Source organism: Durio zibethinus, chromosome 1 (genome assembly GCF_047325235.1).
Source record: "Durio zibethinus cultivar Kanyao isolate XHJ-2024 chromosome 1, ASM4732523v1, whole genome shotgun sequence".
In the NCBI taxonomy this organism is placed as follows: Eukaryota; Viridiplantae; Streptophyta; class Magnoliopsida; order Malvales; family Malvaceae; genus Durio; species Durio zibethinus.
Genome location: NC_143162.1, coordinates 31,479,328 through 31,503,582, shown reverse-complemented (window position 1 = coordinate 31,503,582; position 24,255 = coordinate 31,479,328). Strand labels below are relative to the sequence as shown.

General features: G+C 31.6%; 4 protein-coding genes across 10 annotated transcripts; 1 reads left to right on the top strand and 3 right to left on the bottom strand.

The window, feature by feature from the left end:
- Window positions 1-331: 331 nt before the first annotated feature.
- Window positions 332-5,214, bottom strand: LOC111312311 (uncharacterized). The gene is made up of 9 exons (XM_022912475.2): window positions 5,042-5,214; window positions 4,645-4,750; window positions 3,289-3,575; window positions 3,032-3,137; window positions 2,562-2,939; window positions 2,388-2,464; window positions 2,177-2,301; window positions 1,287-1,541; window positions 332-641 (listed from the first exon to the last, which is right to left on the bottom strand). The coding sequence occupies exons 1-9, from the start codon at window positions 5,173-5,175 to the stop codon at window positions 619-621; spliced, it is 1,491 nt and encodes a 496-aa protein (XP_022768210.2). The 5' UTR covers window positions 5,176-5,214; the 3' UTR covers window positions 332-618.
- Window positions 5,215-5,825: 611 nt separating this feature from the next.
- LOC111312310 (elongation factor) lies at window positions 5,826-9,207 on the top strand. 2 transcript variants are annotated; one of them, XM_022912474.2, is made up of 6 exons: window positions 5,826-6,344; window positions 6,422-6,530; window positions 6,807-7,018; window positions 7,109-7,136; window positions 7,609-7,717; window positions 8,912-9,207. In XM_022912474.2, exons 1-6 carry the CDS (start codon window positions 6,075-6,077, stop codon window positions 8,991-8,993), a joined length of 810 nt encoding a protein of 269 aa, XP_022768209.2. In that variant the 5' UTR covers window positions 5,826-6,074; the 3' UTR covers window positions 8,994-9,207. The 2 variants fall into 2 exon arrangements, with proteins under 2 accessions (XP_022768209.2, XP_089621155.1); XM_089765029.1 differs by having other exon boundaries at window positions 5,836-6,344; window positions 7,109-7,206.
- Window positions 9,208-9,662: 455 nt separating this feature from the next.
- Window positions 9,663-14,422, bottom strand: LOC111312308 (general transcription and DNA repair factor IIH subunit TFB4-like). 6 transcript variants are annotated; one of them, XM_022912469.2, is made up of 12 exons: window positions 14,277-14,422; window positions 14,084-14,172; window positions 13,708-13,978; window positions 13,380-13,426; window positions 12,457-12,494; window positions 12,330-12,375; window positions 11,707-11,760; window positions 11,545-11,613; window positions 11,201-11,277; window positions 10,655-10,750; window positions 10,281-10,392; window positions 9,663-9,989 (listed from the first exon to the last, which is right to left on the bottom strand). In XM_022912469.2, the coding sequence occupies exons 1-11, from the start codon at window positions 14,305-14,307 to the stop codon at window positions 10,320-10,322; spliced, it is 891 nt and encodes a 296-aa protein (XP_022768204.2). In that variant the 5' UTR covers window positions 14,308-14,422; the 3' UTR covers window positions 9,663-9,989; window positions 10,281-10,319. The 6 variants fall into 6 exon arrangements, 4 of the variants coding, with proteins under 4 accessions (XP_022768204.2, XP_022768202.2, XP_022768201.2 ...); XR_016344177.1 differs by having other exon boundaries at window positions 9,663-10,138; window positions 11,218-11,277; window positions 12,330-12,494; XR_016344175.1 differs by having other exon boundaries at window positions 11,218-11,277; window positions 12,330-12,494.
- Window positions 14,423-16,047: 1,625 nt separating this feature from the next.
- On the bottom strand, window positions 16,048-18,920 carry LOC111311238 (lysM domain-containing GPI-anchored protein 1-like). Its single transcript, XM_022910611.2, is given in 6 exon segments — window positions 16,048-16,240; window positions 16,243-16,490; window positions 16,987-17,018; window positions 17,130-17,291; window positions 17,419-17,536; window positions 17,924-18,920. Coding segments are annotated over 6 exon segments (1,263 nt in total). The 5' UTR covers window positions 18,594-18,920; the 3' UTR covers window positions 16,048-16,207.
- Window positions 18,921-24,255: the final 5,335 nt, after the last annotated feature.

Here is a 24,255-nt window from a genome sequence, read left to right as displayed (position 1 = left end):
AAGGTGACAATCAAATAGATAAACTTCATTATTATTTCAGATTCAAACTCTATTTTTCCCATACACCCAAAAAAAAAAAATTATTAGGAAGGCCTTAAATTTATTACCGACAATTCTGTTAATTTGAGACTCTGCTTTATAAAATTTTAATTTTCAGTTTTTCTATTTTATTTAGATCTAAAGACAAACAAGTGCTTTACACTTCATCTCTTTTGTTAACAAAGCAGGAAATAGGCAAGAGATTAAGTGTCTTATAAAAGAGAAAAGAAAAGCAGACCAACCTATTTCCTTTTTAACGGTGTGTTGTAAAGGTGATAGCCTAAATCTGGTTATAAACAACACCATGCTTTTTTTACATTTAAAACCAAATGCAATATGGCATTAACATAGAAAATTACCTTTGTTTACAAAAATAACCTAATCCACTGCATTACTCGACACAACAAAGATAAAAGCAAATTTCCCTATCAACTCATCAAATTCTATCAAGGACTATCCACCACACCTAGTATACAACTAGAAAATATTAGTAGGAAATTAAAATTTGGAATACATAATACAGCATCATAATCTAACAGTTAATGAGTGGGCCGTCGCCATGCAAGTCTCATGCAGGATTCAATCGCTGTCGTCATCTTCTTCTGCAAACATATGCACAGATCATAGAAGAGAACTGACACAATAGCTTAGAACAAGCATCCTACTATCTAAGTAAAAGTTAATAAAGATATGATGTTTGCAGCATATTCTGGTTACTTTCAGATACTTGGATATGAGTCAGGACTCAGACGCTACTACATGGCAAATGGTTCCATTTTGCATTCCATGGCTATTCTATGATCACCTATATAACATTAATAGCTCGATTCACTTAAAAATATGTTCTTGATATTAAATGTGTTTGTATGGTATTGAGTTTGCCCCATTTCTGAAAATTGTCACAAAAACTTCCCACACCCAGTTCTGAATTCATAGATTCACATAGTACTACATAAACTATCCAAGGTATAAATCTCTCCTTAGATGTACCAAAAATAAATGTACTATAACAAAGGGAAAATAATCCATTAGTTGGTTAAGAGTGATAACTTTATTGTTCATTAGAATGCTTATGAACAATTTACACGCTCCTGTCTATGGGAACAAAGAATCTGCTAAGATCACAGAGTACATGCACCAATCACAAGATCTATATTCTCATAACTCAAGGTCCCCATATTTGATAGTTCATAAAGATAGTTAATAAAACTTTAAAGCAAAGCAAACAAACAAATCTGTATACTCACCTTCATCTGATTCTTCACTTTGGCTGTTGCCATCATCACCAGCTTCTTCATCATCATTATCTTCATCATCATCATCACCATCATCCTCATCACTTTCTTCACTTTCATCATCATCACTCACATCCGGTATTTTGGGCTTTGGTGGAGGAACAAAACTGATTGTAGACCTTCTACGTGAACTTGACACAATATTACTCGTGTCAATCCCTTCAAGTTCCTTCACTCTTTCTTTTCTCTTCCTTACCTCCTTGATTTCTGAGAATTTAAAATACTTCTATAGATTAATAAAAGTATAAAGAAAAGATTAAATAGTAGAATATAATGATGTTGTTGATGATGTTGGTGATAAAAACCACAAGTTGTGGATCATGACGCATTCAGCTTGAAGTACACTGCACATGGAAGTCTCTGCAATGCCATGCAAATTTTATATATTCCCCTACCTAATATTAAAACAGCAATCATCTTCCAGATATATGATGGGTGCCCATCATTAAAATTTTCAATTACACCTGAAGCAAATATCATCAACCCTTCCGAGTACTGACACAGAAAGTTTCAACCCAGAAAAACAAATAGCAAAACTAAGTACAAAAGATAGTATGAACAGGAATGGACATGCTTTAACTTATTTTTACATAGGAATCAGTTCTCTGTCAATTAACAGTTTTATCATCATCCCTGCTCATGGATGGTTAAGGCATCCATGAGATGACAAAATTAGTTAATAAAATTTCCCCTCTTTCCCAAATTTTATTCAAGCATTAAAGAGCTTATTAATCACCCAATAAAAGTTTATCCCACGTTTCCCAGTAACAAAGCTCCTTCCAAGACAAGGTCAACTCCATAAATGAATAGTAAAATAGTTGTACACAGGCTAGAATCTTGACCTTTTTCCAAAGGATTTGCAGACAATCCTTCTTTAGAAAGAATCTCCTCTAGTTCCTTAATTAGTTGGGCTTCACGTTTATTCTCAGGCACCTGTTTGACTCTCTTGTAGATCGCGGGTGGAACACTGTAAATAAAATAAGTAATAAGAATACACTAAGAGTCAAACTTCATGGAGATCAAGATTCAAAAAAGGGTCAGTCAAAGCAAAACCTCATCCCACATGACTTGATAACTGACTTAAGATGTTCCACACGTTTCCCATATACTGGAGCAGAAGTTTCTTTTCTCTGCATATTAAAAGATGCTTAATGTAAATTAAATGAAAAGATGCATAACTTTCAGAACATAGACTTTGGACGGAAAATGAATAATAAGAGGTAAGACCTTCACAGCCTTTGCAGCAGAAGATTGTGAGCGGCCATCATCAGAGACACTCCCACTGCCTTCTTCATCGCTATTATCATCTGAATTTGATTCTGTGTGCTTTATTCTCTTCTTGCTGGGCATCTCTGCCTCCTTTTTTGGTATTTTCCGTTTTTTAAGCCCTTCAGAGTTCTTAATCTTCCCTTTAGGAATGATCTTCTTTTTGGGTTTCACTTCTTCTTCTTCTTCATCTTCCTCTTCTTCATCATTCTCACCTCCTGATGAAGCAGAATTCACTTTCTCGTTGACCTTTTTAGAAGTTTTGCTCTGAAAATTTTTCTTGAGACTTTTTTTCTGAACCTCACTTGCTGGTGCAGAAGCTTCATGAGACTTTAGGACCTGATAATTAACAGAGAAAATCACAAGAAAGCTATGATGCACGTGATAATTTAGGAAGCTGAATTGACTTCTCATAAACAAATTATGCCCACCTCATCTAATTGTTCAGTTATGAACTTCTTGTATGGATCAAGTGCATATTTATCAAGTTTAAGATCTTCCTCCAAAAGCCGACGAAGTCCAGCCATTGTGACTTTACTGAAAGATCAAAGATCCAATGTTTCAATGTTACACATCAGTATACCAGAGACACTGGACCATGATAGCATACAAAGCACCATGATGCAACATAATGAACAAGCAATTATATTTTGACTAGCAGCAACCAATCAAACAATTAGCAACTTACTCTGAATTAGATTCAACATATGAAGCTCTTTTTCTAATAGCTTTCTTTATCGTACTCTCAGAAACTTCTTTATTTTCTTTGTTCTCAGTTTTCATAGTTTTACATCCAGAAAGGCCCAAAACTGAAGATTCTTCCAATTTCTCATCTTCAGAGCAAGGTTCCTTTACATCTTTCTTAGGTTGTCGTCCTTTGGGTGATTTTAATCCTTCAGTAATTGTACTTACATTTTTCTCCACCATTTCACCAGAACTCTTGGAGCCTTCATTGTCATTGCCACCATCTAAACACTGCAAACAAAGAACAGATTAAATGTACTGATCCTATGAAAGTGAAATGAGAAAATAAAATAACACCTTTCCAGTCAGAGTTCACATTCCAATGCATCCATTCCTTCTTTATATAACATTATTAATATCCAAATGTTCCAATAGCAACAAGATTTTGATTTTCATCATACTGAAATAAACTACGGCTCTATCCTAAACTAGTAGGCCAGTTCATCGAATTTTTTCTCTAACATGCGTGGTCCTGTAAGTCCAGAAAAACTTTAAAATGAAACATATCATTATATCATAAAACAGGGGATTAATGGCCAAAAAAAAATAAAGACAGGGGATTTAAACTATAGCATACTCTATCAACAATCAAGTAAAGAATAGTAAAGACAATAAGAGGCTATTAAATTTCAATTTCTGTATTATACATAGATAAACCATTTTTTGTACTTTACAAAGATAAACTATAAAAATAGTATGCCAGATATAGTCATAGACTAGCATTTCCAATACATGCTTATTTTCCGAGGAAGGAAAGAAAAAAATATAGGGGTTCATGTGATTGTTTTCGCTAGTTATCTCTTGTTAAAATTTGTTATAAAGCCAAGGCAAATATGGAAAGCAAAATCATGACCAATTAAAAATAAACAAATGACTAAAATTTAACATCAATTTTAACATAATTTTTCCATTGAAAAGCAAAATCAAGCATTTTGCATCCAATTGCACATTTAGTGTATGCATCCAGTAGCAAATAGTAAAACATTATATTAAGCATACTTTAATTACCAAATGAGCAAAAGACTAAAATACATTAGAAATTAACATAAATGTTCCATATAAAAAATAAAATCATGCATTCCAATATAATATATACAATTCTTATTTTTAATATTCCAAAAATAGATTCGGCTTTGTATCTAAAACACACCTTTTGCTTTTAGAAATAAAAGAAAGAGAAGCGAAAGAAAGACCCAAAATTTACATGAAGCCTAAATGAGAAAAAGCATCTCATCAAGAAAGTAAAAAGTAGCAGAGAAGGAATTCCAAAACTGAAACCCCCTCCCCCCAAAAAAGGTACCTTTAACAGGCATTCCTTGACGAATCTCTTGTGAACATCCAATGCAAGCGTCTCTAACCCCAAGTCTTTCTCTAACAACCTCCGAACTCCCTCGAATGTCAATTGACTTACAAGAAAACAAAAAAAAAAAAAAAAAAAAAAAGAACCAAATTAAACAAAATTATCAAGTAAATCACGCTTAAAACTAAATTATATATTTTAATATTATACTCGATATTCACATTATTTCAAATTATTCGAATAAAACCCTTCAAATACCCGCCTAAAACACCTACAAATCCCTAGAGTTTAACCCTGCAATGGGAATTTCACAAACTTATGAATTCGAAACTGAAAACATAGTTATGGAAAATGTAAGAAATAAAAAGCCAGAGAGAGAGAGAGTTGGTGAGTGTACTCGGCTTGTTCCTTGAAGTGACCAACGCGAGAGCGCATGGCACTGGTAATTCGTGACTCGATATCTTCCGCCAGCGATGTCGCTTCCGCCGCGTCGGTGTCGAGGGTGGGGCTATCGTGCGCCTCCTCTGCCATTTGTCGGAAGGAGGTTTCACTGTTAACTCTTACTGGCTTAGAGAGAAAGAAAGTGAGCTAAAACCTTAATACACGGGGAAGAGGAAAAAGAGGGACGAGGAAGTTGATGGTGTGGCAGGGTGTAGGATAATATAATGCTTCCGGCTGTTTTAGAGTGTTTAATCAGGGTAGAATTTGGTAATTGGTGGTAGATCCCAGACCTGAAGAATTATGATTGACTTTGAAAGGAGGTTTTTTCTTTTTAAGTAAAATTAAGTATAAAAAATCTTGAATTAAAAATGAATAATTATTTAAATTTTTATTATTTTATTGTAATTAATTGAATTTTTAAATGTTTATTATCATCAATTAAAAAGGTTAAAATATGTGTGAAAATAATTGTTTGTATTTTATTTAAAACATATTAAAAGAAAAATAAAAGCAAAAAATTTGATAAAGCATAAAGTAAATATGAAAAATAATTTTTTTAAAAATTGCAATACAAAAATTTTTTTTAAATATTTTTGTTACTGGAATTATTATTTTTTAATTTTCATAAAAGTATAATTTTTTTTTATATTTTTCATAAAAGTATAATTTTTTTTTTTTTGGTGCCGTGTTTTTCTTATGGGCTATGAATCAAATGAAATATTTGGTAAAAGATTACTACTATTTTGAAACAAATACAATAATTGAGGAATTAAAAAAATGAAGGATATTCCGCATACTCTCTGAAAGAGCCAAAGCAAGTAACAACATTAAACAAAACCGGATCTCGGTCTTACGGACACGCAAACGTGTAACGACGACGACGACAACAACAAACAAGAAACCCATCTCTTATTGTTAAAATTCATCATATTCCCCCAAATCTAAAGCCAAAAAAAAACTTCTGTTTTTAGGGTTCCCATCGAAAGACAATGGGCGGCCATGAAGCTGTGGAGGTTGCCAAGACGGTACTCGAAGTCGCTGACGTCGCATGGACCGCCATGGAATGTTGCCACCACCTCCACCATCACCACAACCACGACGACGATTCTCCCGAAAATCATGACAATTCCAAGCTCGAAAAGGAATTGGAATCCCTAAAATCCGAAAATCGATGTCTCAGGAATCATCTGGAACAGAACCTCAAACTTCTTAACAATCTATCCGAATCTCCTGCTCTATTAAACGATTGTCCTCCTGACGTACGTAAATTTCATAATTTCTTTCGTTTTTTTTTTTTAATTTTCTTTTTTTTTCTAATTTCTGGAATGAATTGCAGCTCTATGCTCGATTGGTATCTACCGTAGATTCAAAGGACTTTTTGACCCGACTCGAATCACTTAATGAATCCAATACTAAAATTGAGTTTCCGTTCAAGGAAGCTACAGGTTCTTATATACTAAATCTTTTCTTTGAATTTAATTGTTTAATTGATTAACTTATTTCAGAGTAATGCTACGTATCTCATCATTTTTGTTTCATCTATTTGCGTGTTTACCAATGTCTAGAAATTCATAATTGAAGTAATAAATTACTACGGCATCTGGTGGGAAATATTTGCGGGGACAAATGTTGGGGCTTTTTTTTTTCTTTCTTCCTTTCATGTTAGGAATGTATATATTGATTGACTAGTTAATATGGGTGTTTATTTGTTTTTAAATTAGGAGATGATATGCATTCAGTTGAAGTTCTGATCAATGTTGATCAAAAAGAACCGAGTTGGTGGGTATGGGTAACTGATGAAATGGTTCCAAGCAATGTTGAAGAGTGGAGTGGAATTGATGATGAGAATTACATCGTTGTTAGTGAGGAGCATGTCGTGGATGGGGTTGCTAACTTTATGGCGAAATGCATTTTGTCCAATCCTAAAGCTCAGGTTTTTTAGCTACTGGATCTGATTTTTTTTTTTTAAATACTTATTTCATATACTTTGTTTTCATGTTTGTTTGTGATCCTGATATTGCAGACTTTGAGCCCAGAAGAACTCCAGAAAAGTAAGTTTGCTGCTTACTTCACCTTGCTTTACTACCTAAATGACTTATCTTTGCTCATTTCTTTTCATTGGTATGGTTACCTGACTGGATAAGTGCTTCATGATAAATGATGGTAAATATTGCAGTTCCATTTTTTTGATAAATAGGAAATTGTTTTACAATTCACTCCATCATTAAACTATATAGTGGAAGATAGGCAGCACTACAGCAATAATTACTAATAAATTCCAGGCATTTAATTCTAGATGTGTCTTCCATTTTCCATGTTCGGTAACCTTAATGGTTAGACATTTGAAAAGTGGTTTTCTGTTTTATGAGTATGTTGCCTGACAGTTGAAACTCACTGGTGAATTTGAGCACAGAGCATCATTTTCCATTGATTTTATAACTAATTACCATGCCGTTGCCCCCATTCTTCTGATCAAATGTGAATATTATATATTGTTACTTATTATGATGAGATTATCTGCAGCTCTGCTGAAAGCATTAGGAGGTGTCAGCAAATTGGAGAAGGTTTTGGGCATTTGGAATGCTGGAAAGATGTTCTATGCCTTGTCAACATGGGGACTTGCCTTGGCTGGGTGCGTTTCAATATTCCTTTTACCATTTTTTCTTTGCTCTTCGTATTTGTTAATCTCCCTCCATGCCCTCAAGGTTAAAAAGAATGGCATGCTTGTTCTTTTGGTTTGAGAGGACAGGCCTGCTGATTTAACTGTGTACGCCATGGAATCTCGATCCTATTGGCAATGCTTTTGAATCCTTGTTTAGAAAAGATCAAAGTCCAAGATACATTTTTCATGGATGATTAGATTAGTACTAAAACTTTATGGAGCCTGCTTCGATATTAGCAGGTGAAAGATATAAGTGGTTCCCCGCGCTTATACAACACCTTTTTTTTTTATTATAGCTTAATAGGGATTGTTATTCGATGAAACAATTATGCCTTGCATACATTAGATTACAGTCCTGTAGAATCTTTCGTTCTTTTGTAGGGATATCAATGTGTAGGGTATTTTAAATTTATCTTTATTTTCATTTTTATGAATATTTAATGAGTATGAATAATCTTTATATCCATAGCTTTTAACAAAAAATTAAAAATTAATTTTTTTTTAGCTTTTTTTTATTTTTGTCTGGTATATTTAAGTTATTTTTTATAAATATATATTAATATATTTTTTTTTAATAAAAATATATTAATTTTAATTAATTTAAAATAATAATTTATATTATTTAATAAAAAATTTATATACTAAATATATATAAATATATATGTAAAATATTAATACAAAAAAATACTATATTATCTATTTTTATTTTCATATTTAATAAAAATTTAAAATTATATTCATCATCATTTTCGTACTTACATTACCATACTCATCCCCGATCAAGTAAAAAATTAGATTCTCCGATTTGTACGAATGAAATTTACATTCTTATTCTTTTGGATAGGTATCTTGTGAGCTAAATTCACGCACTGTATAGATAAAAGTACTGTTTGAACAAACTGACCACCTATTATACTACAGCATAGAACTGGGAGCCCTATTTTGCATTCAATACCAAACCATCAATAGATTGGAAAATTTTGTACTCCAAAGTTGTGCATATCCACTGTTACGGAAGATTTTGGTACCTGAAAGATTTTCTCAGGTGCCATTAGATTCTGAGTCAAGAACTCAAGCACAGTGTGCTGGGTTTTAGCCGTGTCTTTATGTAATATCTAATCTGATGAATTGACATTATCATTTTTTTCTCTTTGACTTGGACAGATTATATAAGACCCGTACTATAGTGAAACTTGCTGCAATGGGTGTCCACACAACCAGCAAAGTTGTAATGAGGGCTCTATGAAGTAATTGCTCTGTAGCAGAGAAAAAAATCTCTCTGAACTGTATTAATGCGTGGGGATTCTTGTTTGGTTTGGTAAGTCGTTGTTGATGTAAAATGTAAATATTGTAAATACATGCGCTTTCATTTGTACTATTTTAATGGATAAATTGTATTGATTCATGCCATGATTGCTGCTTATAAAAATTCTCTTTTATACACCTAAAAGGTGGGTGGAGATCAAGATGTTTGATACCGGTCTTCATGATAAATTGGTCAACTGATTCATCATCGAAATAAACATAATTTATATGTTCAATCATGCGACATTGAAATGATGGGAAATCGAATAAATTTACGAAGAGGACCACCTGGATGGCTCTCATAAGAATGAAAATAGAGAAACTTGCAGAGACTGGAAATGCAATTCCCTTGTATAAACATTTATCAGCACCTACCGTGGCTACTGCCTGAAAAATCACGTACATTTGTGTGCACTTTAAGTAATTGACCTGAAATGGTCAACGCCAAGGGAAATGAATTCTAATTTCCATAATTTTTTCATTCCGAGTTTTATTGGTGAGCTTCTTACAATAAATGTACGAGAAGAGGCTTTCTCTTGATATTTTATAATGTCTTGACCTCTTTCTTTCCTTTGTAACGAAGAACAAAAAAAAAGGAAAAAGATAAGCATTTGCCAAAACTAAACAGGTAGTATGATTGCCACATAGAATACTTATAAAATAAAATTAGAACAGGGCCCTAAAACTGCAGATATAACACAAGTAAATGTTAATACAAATAATAAAGCATCCTTTCTGCTAATTCAGCTTCAACTGTTTGGTGGAGGAATATCAGATACAAGAGGAAAGAAGTTATGCCCCATTGTATTTATTAGAATCTTAACTCAAACCTATCCAGCTCTTCTGAAGGTTAGCAGGGGAATTCATGGTAGGAGGAGCAGAATCTCTGGTCTGCAATCCCTCGATGTTGTCCACCTCTTTTGCCATGAGCACGGCACTGGCAAATTGAAGAATTAGACCACAGGTTGAGAAAGAAAATAAAATGTTTTGAAAAATATTCATCTAGAACCTTTTTCAACATTAACGACTTTGTGAGAAGACGAAATCTAGAATCTTTCTCATCTAATTATTCACTTCATACAAATCCTGCATATCAATGATTGCACAAGAAGATCCTTTTGTTCTTGCAAGAAACCAAGATTCATGTAATAATTGCTTGTAAATATAAAACAGGCAAACATCGCAATGTCCAAAATGAAACTTAAATTGCTAAGCAAGAGAGACTCACCAAAAATTAGACGATAAAACTTTTGTACCCTCCTTAAGTTCATGTTTCTGGAGTCTTTCTCTTTTTGTCAGATGCTGAAGCCACCTCAGATTGAGCCTGACCAAATACTGACCTGCACTTACAAAAAAAATCAACTGTACATAGGAGGATGATAGAAATGAATCCCAAGAAACTGAAAAAGATGTCTAGGTTTTTCAAGAAGAGAAATGAATGATTGCTATTCCAGACAACCACTACTTCTATCAAGAAAAGCTTGAGAACTCACTGAACTTTTATCATTCAAATGACGAGACTATGGAATATGGATATATTAGGAGCCGAACATAAATTATGGAATCTAACTTGCAGCCAGAAAAATAATATTAAATGCTTACCCACAGGTCGAACATTTCTTATGATGCTTGCAGAAAATTGACAAACAAACGGAACATATGTAGCCCATGTCAATCGTATCTTTATGGCAAAAACATCTGCAAATTTCAGAATGCAATCAAGTGCCTTTCATAATTTAAAGTTAAAGAGCACAAGAATTGACATGTAGTTAAATGGAGGGAATATAGAGGGACATAAGACCTTATGCAGTTATGCTAACTCAGCAACATAAAGTTTGGCCTATAGTTTAGAAAAAGCAAAAGGAAATGAAAAATAAATCTAGTACTCCCTCTGTGCTATTGTAATACCAGAAAAATGCTAAAAAAGGATATTTACAGCGTTTGAGCTAGAGTTGTTTTCATGCCTCACCTTACCTTTTCTTAAAAGAATGAGCATGATATCAGCTTGTTTCCTTGGTTAATATTTTGACAAGCATAATCCATTATCAATGAGACAAATACAAATTTTAAGAAGAGAGGAAAAGTGTACATCCATACAAAATAAGGATGTTTTTGCAATTTACATGATAAACAATTAGTTAAACTTACGAGGCACGGAAATCTACCCCGACAGGCTTTGGAAGATTTAAGAAACTGCGAGAATGCAAGTCAGTAGCAAAAATAGTCTGCACAGAAGGCCAACAACGTATTAGTACAATAATGTGCCCACATTTTCATCAACCAAATGAACTTTAAGGAACATTTACAAAGAAAAAGACACTTTTAGCACTACACAAGGTTGCAAGGTATGGTTCTCATAAACTAGTATAAAACATATACTTCAAGAAATCACGTTACTTCATCAGTCTTTACAGATAGGGCACCATTAGTGGCAACAAGCAAGATTTTAAATCATAAATTCAAACTACTGCACAATTGAGAAAACAGCATACCATGAGATATTGAAACAGCCCATCCAAATTTTGAGGCTTATGATGTACACCACCAGTTATGTAAGAAGCCTAAAAGTCCCATGCATCAAAGAGTATCAGTAGAACTAAGAGAGAAAGACCAATGTCTGTTTGTTGTTACTGACATTACTAAAGGTGCAATACCTGCTGCAGGAAGGCAGAATTCTGAGCACCTATGTAACAAGAATCTATAGGAACCTGTAGAAGGAAGCCAGTTAATGACATTAATACATTTAAAGCAAGACAAACTACACATCCATATAATTAATTAATTGATTAATTTTGTATGCATGTGTGTTTGCTGTGTACCTTCATATTTATAGGGAGAGAGAGAAATAAACATGACAGCAAAAAGAAATAAACAATGTGTCATTTTCACCAACCAACATTATGTAAATCATCCTACTATAAAACAAGGTAGGAGTGGTGGAATGACACTAATAATATTTCCACTAAAAGTTACAAGACCAATTAACCAACCACAAGCTGTCATTGTGATATCCTGTATATACATCCCTAAACAATTCAAACAGCTACTATGAAAGGTAGAGAGCATAGGACATAACAAGTCAAGGAAAATTAACTTCCCAACTAATTTAGTCATCTAAAGTTGTTCAAGTCATTAGAAGCAAGAACAAAGAGGACTAGGTTGAATTTAGTCCAATAATGAAATGCCAAAATATAAGAAACAAAAAATTCTGGTAAAATAATTGGACAAAAATATATTGTAGCGAGGAGAAAGAAATAATAGATGAAACACCAAGTACCAGAGAGCGTTGGGCAGAGAATATCGCATTCATGATTGCAACATATCTGAACAGAAGAAAGTCTTTCTTTAAATCTAAAGTCAGAACGGAAAAGTGTAAACAACAGAGAATATAAAAAATAACATACTGTTCAGGTCCATCTGGTGATCCCTGCAAGCATAAGATCTGCCTACATATGTTAGTAAACTACCACAAAACATAGCAATAAAGCTAAACAAGCAAATGCATAACAATCCACCACCATAAGTCAGTCATAAAATTTGCACATATTTAGTGTTTTTCTATCATATATCCATAGAAACTCTCCATTTTCTTCTTGTTTTGATTATGGCTATTCCCTTACAGTTTGAAATCAAACAACTCCAAATCTTTTGATGAATATGCAAAAACGAAATTACATCATCCGGCATACATTTACAGCAACCACAATTATATATATCCTCTATACTCAAACAAATATCTTTCTCTCTTTGTTGTTGCTGAAATCAATAAACTACCATTGACTCAATAACAGAGAAAATTAAAAAAAAATGCAGTGGTCAATATTACCAACAATATTGAAACTGCACTGTCCTTCCAGATGCACTGGTCTCAGTACCATAATGCCAGCAATACTCTTAGATGTCATCAAAGTAATATCAAAAATGATGACACAATAACATGAGGAATTGAAAATGGACATCCTCATGCTAGCATTAGACACATTGTTCTAAAGATGGCATTTTGAACATAAGAAGATAGATGAATTTCCACCAGCTCTAGTACTTAACAAGTTACATATGCAATTGATATGAAAATATTCAAGCAATGTACAATTACAGAACACACACACACACACAAAAAAAAGGAAGACAGAGAAAGAAAATAAAAATGGGTGTATCTATAATTATTATTTTAGTAGAAGTGCAGCATCAAGGAAATAATAATGCTATTCAGTTTCATACAGCAAATGAAAGCGTAGTAAATGCATAATTGCTGGATAAATTTTCAGATACAAACTATCAAACTTGGCAGATAAATCAAATTGCAATCAAGTATTTAAAGACTCACTCGAGGATGAGGATGCAGGGCTCCTGAGCGAAACACTCTCTGTATATCTATTAAAAATCTAATTAAATCAAACAAATTGTAAAGGACATATTCACAAAGTCCAACATAATGTAAATATCTTCTGTTTCCTATGCACTTTCCATGCAACTGAATGATAACTACCCACACAACAGCACTTGCTATGAAACAACCAAATCCCTTACATGGATCTATAACAATATTACCAACATAAACCCATTGAATCTCCTAAAAAGCTCAGTTTACCGTGAAGAAAGCAAACATTAACATCAAAAGAAGTAATGAAGCACTAAAAGACCAGAAAGGATACAACAAAGAGCCATTGACAATGATCCTGACAAGAGGGAAGACTTAATCCTTCCGTCAGGTTCCTCCTTGCTAAACTGCTCGTCTTTAATAAGAAATTCCTCCAACTTTTGCAACAAGCTGGAGCACATAACAGGCATTCTGCCATTCTCAAAACTCCGGTTCAAATCCGAAGACGAATCAAAGATATAGTCACAAGAGTTATATCCAGTAGCAATAACCACGACTTGGTTTAGTTGATTAAGAGTCAATATTGCATTAAAAAATGCAAGAACCTATACAAACACCAACATACAAATTAATAAAATGCAAAAGTCAATTAATCTTCTATCTTGATTTGCTTTAAGTTTAGGGTTTTGGATAGAGAGAAGAAAGATTACATGAGAAAGAAACTGAGAGAAAGAGAGAGAAGAGGAGCTCCAAAAAAATGGGTTAGTGTCTAGCAAAACCACCACAAGGCTAACATCATCTGCAGATAACAATAATAAATTTATCAAAAAAAAAAAAAAAAAACCCAAGAAGGAAATCAGTCAAAATTAAGTGAATATAGAGAAAAGTTAAACAAAGGGAAACCAGCATAGAGCTTGGAAGGAGCTGGAGCCATGAGGAGGCAGCTTCTCCTACTACTTTTTTTTTTTTTTACTATTTCAAGATTGGTTTTTCTTTAATCAGCAAGATTTCAGTGAATTGGATTCCTGCGAAAATGGGAATCACAGCTCACTGGAATCTGGGATGAAATTGTTGCTGTTCTTGTAGCCGCTGATTGCTGATTGCTGAGCTGAGGACATTGCTGGGTTTTGCATACAATGGGCCGGAGAGCAGAGGAAGTCCTCAAGGGACAGCTTTTGGATGGCTCAATTGGGCCCATTTGTAAGATATACTGTTCGTTAAAGAAAAACAATATCCCTTCCTTGTTTTTCTTCTTTTTCTCCACTTGTTGATATACTGTTCAAAATTGTAATTCTTTTGGATTCCATGAAATCCTATTTTAAAGTGCAAAGTCCGTGTAATTATGACATCGTTAGAATTTTAGGACCACAGCTGCACTACCTGAGCCTTTTTGAATTGAACCAGTGTGTACGGTCCAATATTCTTTACAATCAGCAGATCTTAATGGAAATTAATTCATGTACGTGGTGGCTGGTGGCAATCTGAAAGCTTTTTAATTGTCTTTCAACGGAAAATCTGAATATCTGATAACATGCTAGCAGTGATTTAATAGATCCGTCAATTTTAAATATTATACAATGAGATAATATAAAAATAATAATTTAAAATTTTAACAATAATAGTATAAAAATTTAATAAAAATAAATATTTCATGATATATCATACAATTTACATAAATTCATGAATTGTTAAATACAACATTTAGCAAGTAGCAAAGCAACTCCTTGGAAACAGTTGCAAAAGTTTTGTAAACCCAAAACTGGGAATCTTTACCATCTGCCAGTCCGAAAATGAACTTACCAAAACCAAAAATATTGGAAAACGTTAACATCAGTGATATACTACCTCATAAAAGCAGCGGCCGAAAGAATAATCGTGAGTAGGAAGTTGTACTGCTCAAGCTCAACCTCCCCTAGCAAGGGGACGGGTTCTAAGCATGCCAAACCCACAACGCCCTGTTCCAAATATTATTTTCACTTCAACCTTAACACACTCTGATCCTGAAGCCAGATATTTCGCATCTAATGTCTGTTTGTTTACATTTGAAGATTTAAAGATTAATATTTGTCTACAAAACTCTTGTAACCATATTTGATTTTATATGCAACATCCTCTGTTAAAGCAGCGGTACACTGATTCTTTCATGCTATATATCCTGTAATTTTTCTTTCCAATGGCTGCAAGGTCAGATCTGAGATGTTCATAACTAGCTATTGTCATGTTGTTCCCCGCTCATGAGTATTGTAGCACAACCAAGACATGTCAACAAACTAGCTCGCCCAGAACTTCCAGTGTTAACTGGTTTCTAAAATTAAAAAAGGCCTCAAAACCAAAGTAGCAGATGTGTAACACCAGATTATAAAAATATTACCGTACTGAAAAGACAGAGTCAACTTATATACACCAATATTGCAACATTCTGCCAACACAATATTCATTTCACATGCCTCAAAGACAACTCTTACAAATTTATATCCACCCAACAATCCAAAATCAATAATGATTCCCTTTTATAATATCCACAAAGTAAAAAACAAAATCATGAAACATGGACACACAAGGCAATAAAAATCCTACCAGTACTGCAAAGACAATGCAGCGATCCAAGTAACTTCACAAAGCTAAGAAAATTTAATAAACAGAAAGGCAACTGCCCATGAATTGCACTGTACGATTAGAAATCAAGTAAATTAACTTACTAATGCAATTTGACAGCCCATCGCAACATCGTAATGCAGTCATGATGAATAAAGTTACATACAACAGACAAGTGGGACAGGTCAAAAACTAAGCAACCTTACAAAACAAAATCCCACCAAAACTTACAAGCAAAATTACAATGAGAAGGTTGAGATTAATTTGAATATTTGATAAGAAAGTATATCACAAGTGCAGTAGGAAGAGCAGCCACCGAATTCACCAATGTGGAAGCATCAGATAAACTTCCAATAGGGGCACCTGCCGGGGGAAGTCCAGGAAGTGACCCAGTAGATGGGAATGAAGTCTTGGGCACAGTTGTTGTGGCACCATTTGACTGGGGTGCAGGTGCTGGGGCAAAAACTGAATCCCGTGTTACATGAGTAGGAGGTGCTACAAGGGGAGGAAATTGCTGCGGTCCTGCATTATTTTTTGAAATACAATGCAAATTTAAATCAGTCAACAAGCCTTCTATAAGCATCTGGAAATATTTGTGAATTCTAAAAGGTAAATTGCTCATGTTCAACTCCTCAACATTTGAAGTTACATGTCTTGTCAAAGAAACTGAAACTTTCATTTCTTTTAAAAAAAGAAGTACCAGAACTGTCAATAATTATGCCTCAGCATAGGTAACAAATAAATTCAGTATTTTGAAGAAGAAATAAATATTATTAGTATTTGCAGATGCTACAACATAAAAAGATCAGATAAATAACCCCAGATAAGAACTATCTCATTCCACTCCATTCAATTACCAAATTCAATCATTTTAATCTCTCGCAACGCAAAAAGGAAATAAACACATTCACATTGCATTCGATTAGGGAAGTCCAAATCAACCTAAAATTAAACAATTTCTTGCCTTCATGCATTTTGGAATAACAAGCTATGAGAACAATGTTTTACAAACTCATACCTGGACATCTGGGTTGAAGAGAGGATGACAACCTGCAGAACAAACAAAATGGTTGAAAGGGTTCAATCATTGGATAAAACTCAAACACAAAGATCACTTTTCACACGGCCATCAATAAAAATTAGGCAAAGAATGTGGCATACGAAGTAATAATGGTGCCATTCGCATAACCAGCATAAGCACAAGAAGTAACATTGCATCCAGCACTACTTTGCTGCACTGTAACGTTCCCTAGCATAAGATTGCTGCTTTTACATTGCATGCTTGAACAAGAAACAGCTAAAGAAGCAGGCATGCAGTACAAACTGTACAACACAATCAGTAAAGGTGATTAAGTCCAGACTGTTAGATCTAGGAAAATGAATCCCACACAGTAAAGACTATTATAATTGACAACTAATAAACCAATATGCTAAGAAACAGCTCGATTACTTGCGACTGCCAGGCCCACAGCTGCACTGAACACAGTGGCTAGCAGTAATAGCATAGCTCCCATTGGGTACGATCAATCCACGATCTGAGGCATATATAGGAAAATTCGAAGCACAAGCTGCGAGAACAGAAAGAAACAACACTTAACCTCCATTGTTCTTAGGAAAAAGACAAACAAAGCAAAAGCATAAAAACGCATAACTCAATTCCGAAGCTGAGTATAGATATTCACAATTATTGCATTAGCTTGAACTCATCAGCCCTAAAAACTATTAAAAGGATAAAAATTCAACTAATACTACAAATGGTTATAGCAATACCATTTGCAGCAATTATAGAAAGCCTAATCCTAGTATCCTACTACATAAGCAAGTCTAAAAAAAAATCACCTCTACAGCTAAAAACATACAAGATAATGGCATTGGCTTTAGATAATTAAAGCATTACAATTTTCAATTTTAATGTCACCCACACATTCTACCAAAACAAGGCAATGAAAAACTACCTGATAAAGGAACAGCTAGAATATCACCAGCCTTAATAGAAGTACTCCCCATAGCGTTAACATTCATCAAATCAGTGATCGTAGTTGAATAACTCGCTGCAATTCCAGCTAACGTATCCACTGCCTTCACCACATACGATAGATAAATAGCCGGCAGTCCATTATCAGTCCCGTTAAAACAAGTACACGGCAAAGGAACCACAAGGTTCTCTCCCACATCAAGAACAGAAGGATCAGCAATCGAGTTAGCCTCCCTAATCTGATCAGCTGATACCAAACCAGCATAAATGGAATCAGCAATCGACGAAAGCGTGTCCTGAGGGCGAGTTTTGTAGTGAATGGAAACGGATTTTCGAATACCATCAACACAGGAACAGAGGATGGGGATCTTGAGGAAGAGCTGGGGAGGAAGGATGTGGTTTTCGACATCGGGGTAAGAGATATCGATGGCGTTGGCAGTGAGGACCGAAATGGGGTCAACCTGGAAGAGGGAAGCAACCTCGGCCACTTTCAGGTCTGTGTAGAGAGTGTATCCCAGCAAGGCGCTGCAGGAATCAGAGTTTGAACAGGGCTCGATTGTTGATTTGGCCGTTACCAAAGCTACATTGATGAAAATCATGAAGCAAGTGGCTTTGTAGAAGAAGAAAAAAGTGGGTTTTCGGTTTAGCATTGATAGGTTCCGGTTGTTGCTTGTTCCTCTACAGTTAAAAGCAGGGGGAAAAGAGTGGTGGAAGAATGTAAAGAAAAGAGCTTTGCTTTGGTACTCAAAGCTGGGTTATTTTCTTTACTAAGGGTTTTGGGTTTTAGATAGAAAATACAATAAGGGAGCCAAGATGTGAAACCAATAAAAGATGGGTTTTTTTCCTCTTTGCTTCTTTGGGTTCAATCAAATGATTAAAAACAATGGACTTGAAGGTTTCTAGGGTTTGTTCGGCTGCCTTTTATCCACCACTCTCAACAAAAACCAGTACTATTTGCTTACGAAAAAGAAAGAGTTAGCAAAATGCAGAAACTTTGAGACTAGAAATATGGCTACTTCGAGGCTCAAGCTGGGTAAATTTCACGGGTTTGGGCTTCTCTTTTTTCTTTTTCTCTTTTTCGTAAAATGGCCTACAGCACAGAACAAGAAGAAAGAGAAAGAAAGGATTAAAGACGAATGGAGCTGAGGAAGGGGACAAATATGGTTGCATAGAGACAACAGACACAGGTCAGATTCTCGATCTTAGAGTCCTCAACCATTATTACCTTTTGCGATATTCTATTTACACTCAAAAATACTTTTCACGTACATATATTAAATAACACCCAATTTTAAAATATAAAATTTTTTTTTTTAATTACATCCACCTCAATCTTTTTTCCATTCATTGTATTTACACTCATTCAACTCTTTTCTTCTTCGTTATTTTCCTTCTTCAATCGGCCCTGATCAAATCTACTTCAAATTCAATCATAAAATCATTGAGTATACCCTTAAATCAAAAGTTTTTGACTAATCATTGTATCCAAAAATAATATTTAGTTTATTATTTATTTAATATTATTTAAATAAATTTAAATTTATAATTTTTTCATAAAATTGTATATTACAAAAAAATATTTTTATAAGTTACTGAAGCTTGACGAAAATATATTTCTGTATGCTTTTATAAGTTTTTGGTTTTGAATTTTCATAAACTTAACAAAAATAATTTTTTGTAAGTTTTCATAATTATAAATTTAAAAAAAAAAATGTATGAGGATTAAAAACGAATTTACTAAAAATTACTAAATTATTTCATTTAAGGATAATTTTGTAATAAAAATTAAAAGTATAAGCATTATTTGGATTGTCTTTAAAAGCTCCCTTATAACATTAAGACTAATCTGTCCCTATTCTCTTCCTATTTCTCAATTTAAGAAACTGATATTGGCTAGGCTATAAAAAATAGCGTATCCTTTTCAGGCGTCGAGCAAAGGTAAAGGAATTTTTTGCATTTTTCATTCTTGAATGTTGCGGTTCGGATATAATTAAGGTGTAATTGAATCGAGTCGATACAGTAAAAAATTTGAGTTTAATTTTTAATTTGAGGTTTGATATTTAATTTAAATTCGATTGAGTTTTATTTTTTTAATTTAAATTTAATTCGTGATCAAAATTAAATTATTTAAATTCATTTTATTAAACTTAATTAATATATTAAAATAAGTTCGATTTTTATATTCGATAAGAGTTTGATTATTTGTATTTGAATTCGAATTTGAGATATTTTATTAATTAAAATAATATAAAAATTTAATTAAATTCACGAACTATTCGAATCGGATATAAAAATATTTGAATTTGACTCAATCGATAAATTAAACTATTCAAACTCGATTCAATAATAATCGAACTAAATTCGAATTTTATTCTAATAAAACCTGAATAATTTAAGCACTAATATATTATTTACATATCCAGACATCACATACTAAAGCATTCCTAATGCTCCTCCCCACGCTTCAAATGGGCACGTGTGGTTCACTTTTCAGAGTTGAAATGTCACGTGATACGTCCGTGACAACTAACGAAGCCCATCATACGCGATAGTCAAACCCCTGTCATGCCAGCCAGTCTCTCGACGGATTTATTCGTTCAAACTTGAAAGCTCAAAGACTGAAATTTTTTAAAAAATTTAAATTTAATTTAATCAATTTAAATAATTATTTTTAAAAATAATATTTAATAAATTTACAATTTAAATTTTAATAATTATAATTTTTTATTTTCAAATTACATTATCCTGTATAAAAAAATACTACTTACTACTCTCTCTGTTCTCAATCCTCACCAACGTTTTGTTGTCCTAAGTTGGCTTCAAAAGGGTGATTAAGCTTATTTTATGAAATTGTGAATCATAGTCTAAACTTTATTGCTTGTCGTTTTGCCCATCGTGTTTCGAATAAACCAAGTTAAATTGAATCAACAGAGCAAAATGCTTTAATTCATGTAATTTTTTGGGAAATAATTCGAATTCAGTATCACGAAGAGAAAATACATACATTTACTATTAAATTAAATGTTTAACTTAATGTCAATGATTATGTTACAACAACTTAGTGAAAAACTTTGTTTTCTTATGGTTGAACCTAACAAAATGGATAATGGAGTTGTCCAAATTGATTTGATTGAATTTGACTATTATTAAGTTACAACTTAAAATCAATTTATTTTAAATATCTATACCTGTTTATATTAAAAGAATCCTCAAGAATTTAAATAATTATTTTTTTATTCATCTTTATATTACAAGATCTTTGTTTATTTTTTATTTATATTAAAAGAATCTTAAAGAGTTTAGATCATATTTGATTTTTATATAAATAAAAATCATTATAAGATGATAGATAAAATAATATAATAATTATTTTATATTTTATTTTATTTTTATTTAAATAAATAAATATGATTATAAGAAAGATTAATCATTTTTTTATATATGATAATTCAAACATTTCAAAATGAAAAAGATTATTTCATAGAATTGAACTTACATATTTATTTATATTCGTAAAAATTATATAAATAATTTAAATTATATAAAGTTTGAAGAATAATAGTTTTGATCAATAAATAAAATTATATTAATTTAATTATTATATATATCAAATATAAAATAAAATAATATTACTTAATTCAAATTTATTCATAATATTATTGTATATTATCCGTATCAAATATGCCATTAAAATTTTGATAGCTATCTTGTTTTTAATTTTTTGTTGGCCTCGGGGGCATGAAGGTTTTTTTTTTTTTTTTGGGAATTTTTTAGAGTTGGGTTTTAAAATTTTCTAGCTAGAACAACTATTAAAGTTTGCTTACGACTAGACATAACAATTACAGACATGACATAATGATACGATACAAAAATAATTCAAAAAAATTATATATGTATTTTGAAAAATATGTTTCATGTTTATTCGTATCGACACGAAATTATTCGTGTTGATACGATATTATTCGTGTTGACACGATATAATTCTTATTGACATGATATATGCATTGACACATTTAAATATGTATAAAATATAAAAATACGTTTAAATAAAATGTGTCACGCGGATATACGTTTAATATGTGACACGATCAAAAACACATTTAAATAAAATATGTCATATAAATATACGTTTTACACGTGACACGATACGAAAATACGTTTAACACATTTATTATTTATTTTTTAATTTAATATAAACATATAAAAATTATTTTAATTTTTAATCATTTAATTATGATACTTAATTAGCTATTTAATATATCATATAAAGATTATTTTAAACATTTAATTATAATACTCATTTAATAATTACTATAAAGTTATTTTTAATATTAACAATAAAATCTAATATAAATAATAATATTAGTACAATACATCATTATTTTATTTTTTTAATCTTTAATAGTTCATCATTTTGGATTTTGTATTGAAAACTAATATAATTATGTATACATTTATCATTGTTATATTAGTAATGTATTTGTTAAATTTTAAATATATTTATATGTTAAATGTTTATTAAATAGGTATCAATTTTTTTATACATTTTAAATATGCAAGTATTTTTTTATATTAGTAATGTATACGTTACATCTATAAATCTTAACATATTAAATATGTATTGTTTTTTGTAACTTTTTACAATAAGATTAAAAAATAGTTTTTTATTAAAAAAAATATAATGATAATATACACTTAACTATTAAATAATAAGTAATATCCAATAATATGGTCATTGATCAAGTAAAGTAAATCAAAATCACATGAATATACAATAATATATTATAATTATAATAAATAGCATTTATAATTATAAAAAACTATATGATAATCTTAATAACATGTATCATGATATGTGATTATTTTAAATTATAAAAGTTAAAATAAGAAATTATACATTTGAAATTAAAATTAATACATATTCTAAATAATATATATAATGATAAAAATTTATATAATTTATTTTATATTACATAATACGATATTATTAAAAAGTAACTTACAAATAGTTATTGTAAAAACACATGCTGATGATCTATTTTAAGTACTTTATTTTAAATTACATGACAAGAGATTATATATTTGAAATTAAAAATAACATATTATTCTAAATAGCATTTATAATGGTAAGAGATTATATAATTTATATTTCTATATCACATGATAAAATATTAATATAATATAATGTATATACTTATCTTAATAACTTGTTTAATATATTTTATTTTAAAATCTAAATCATATCATATGATACCCATATATAGTTATAAGAGTATATATAATTTATTTTAAAGCATATGTATATGAGTATATTGTATACCCATGATAATTAAGATATGTAATTTACTTTTAATCATATTATAACATATAAAAAATTATTATAAGTAACATACATATATTAATTTAACTTTTAAATATATATTAATTTAATATTTTTCTATAATTTTAATAAGTCGTTAAGTCATTTTAAAAATAAATCATTCTAATTAAGTAATTATTGAAATATATAACAATATTTATATATTAAAAAATAAATAATTCTAGTATACATATTAATATTATGTATAAAAAACCAAAAAAGTAAAAAATTAAAAAAATAGCATTTGAAATAAACTTTTTTATCATATATACATATATATATATGATTATTTTATATTCATATTTTTATTTATTTATTTTTAATTCAAATTTACTAAATCTCTTACTTTTTTACCTAACCGGTTAACCCTAAAAATCCTTTTCCTTTTTTTTGTTTCAGATTTTCAACCACAATAAGCTAGGCAGACACCAAACAACAACTTTCCTTCCTCTTTCAGCCAGCAAGCCAGGGAACTGCCACTCACATTTTGCCCATTCTTGCCTCTTTCCTCAGGTAACCTACAAGTTAGGTAGCTACTACTCGCCTTTTGCCCACCAATCGTAGTTGATCCATCGATCAATAAAACCATCATGTCCCTTCCACCGCGTCGTTCTTACCAGAATATTGAGATAATTTTCCCTCTCTTGTTACATTTAGCATACATGTCTTACTATCACTTGAACACCAGCTACATGTGAAAAATATAAAATTATGGAAATGAGACAAGAAAAGTTTGGCAATTTTCTTTGCTAATTTCTCTAAATACATGACATAAGAAACTCATGGAGTGCTAGGTTCTGGAATCACAAGATCTTGTTGGTAAACTACTCTAGATCTTTAGAAAGACCAAAAGTAAAATTCTTTTTTTTTTCACTTTATTCATTTTTTTTAATTAATTTAGACCAATTATTAAAGGAAAAACAATATAACTATTGAAAAAAAAAGGAAGTAAT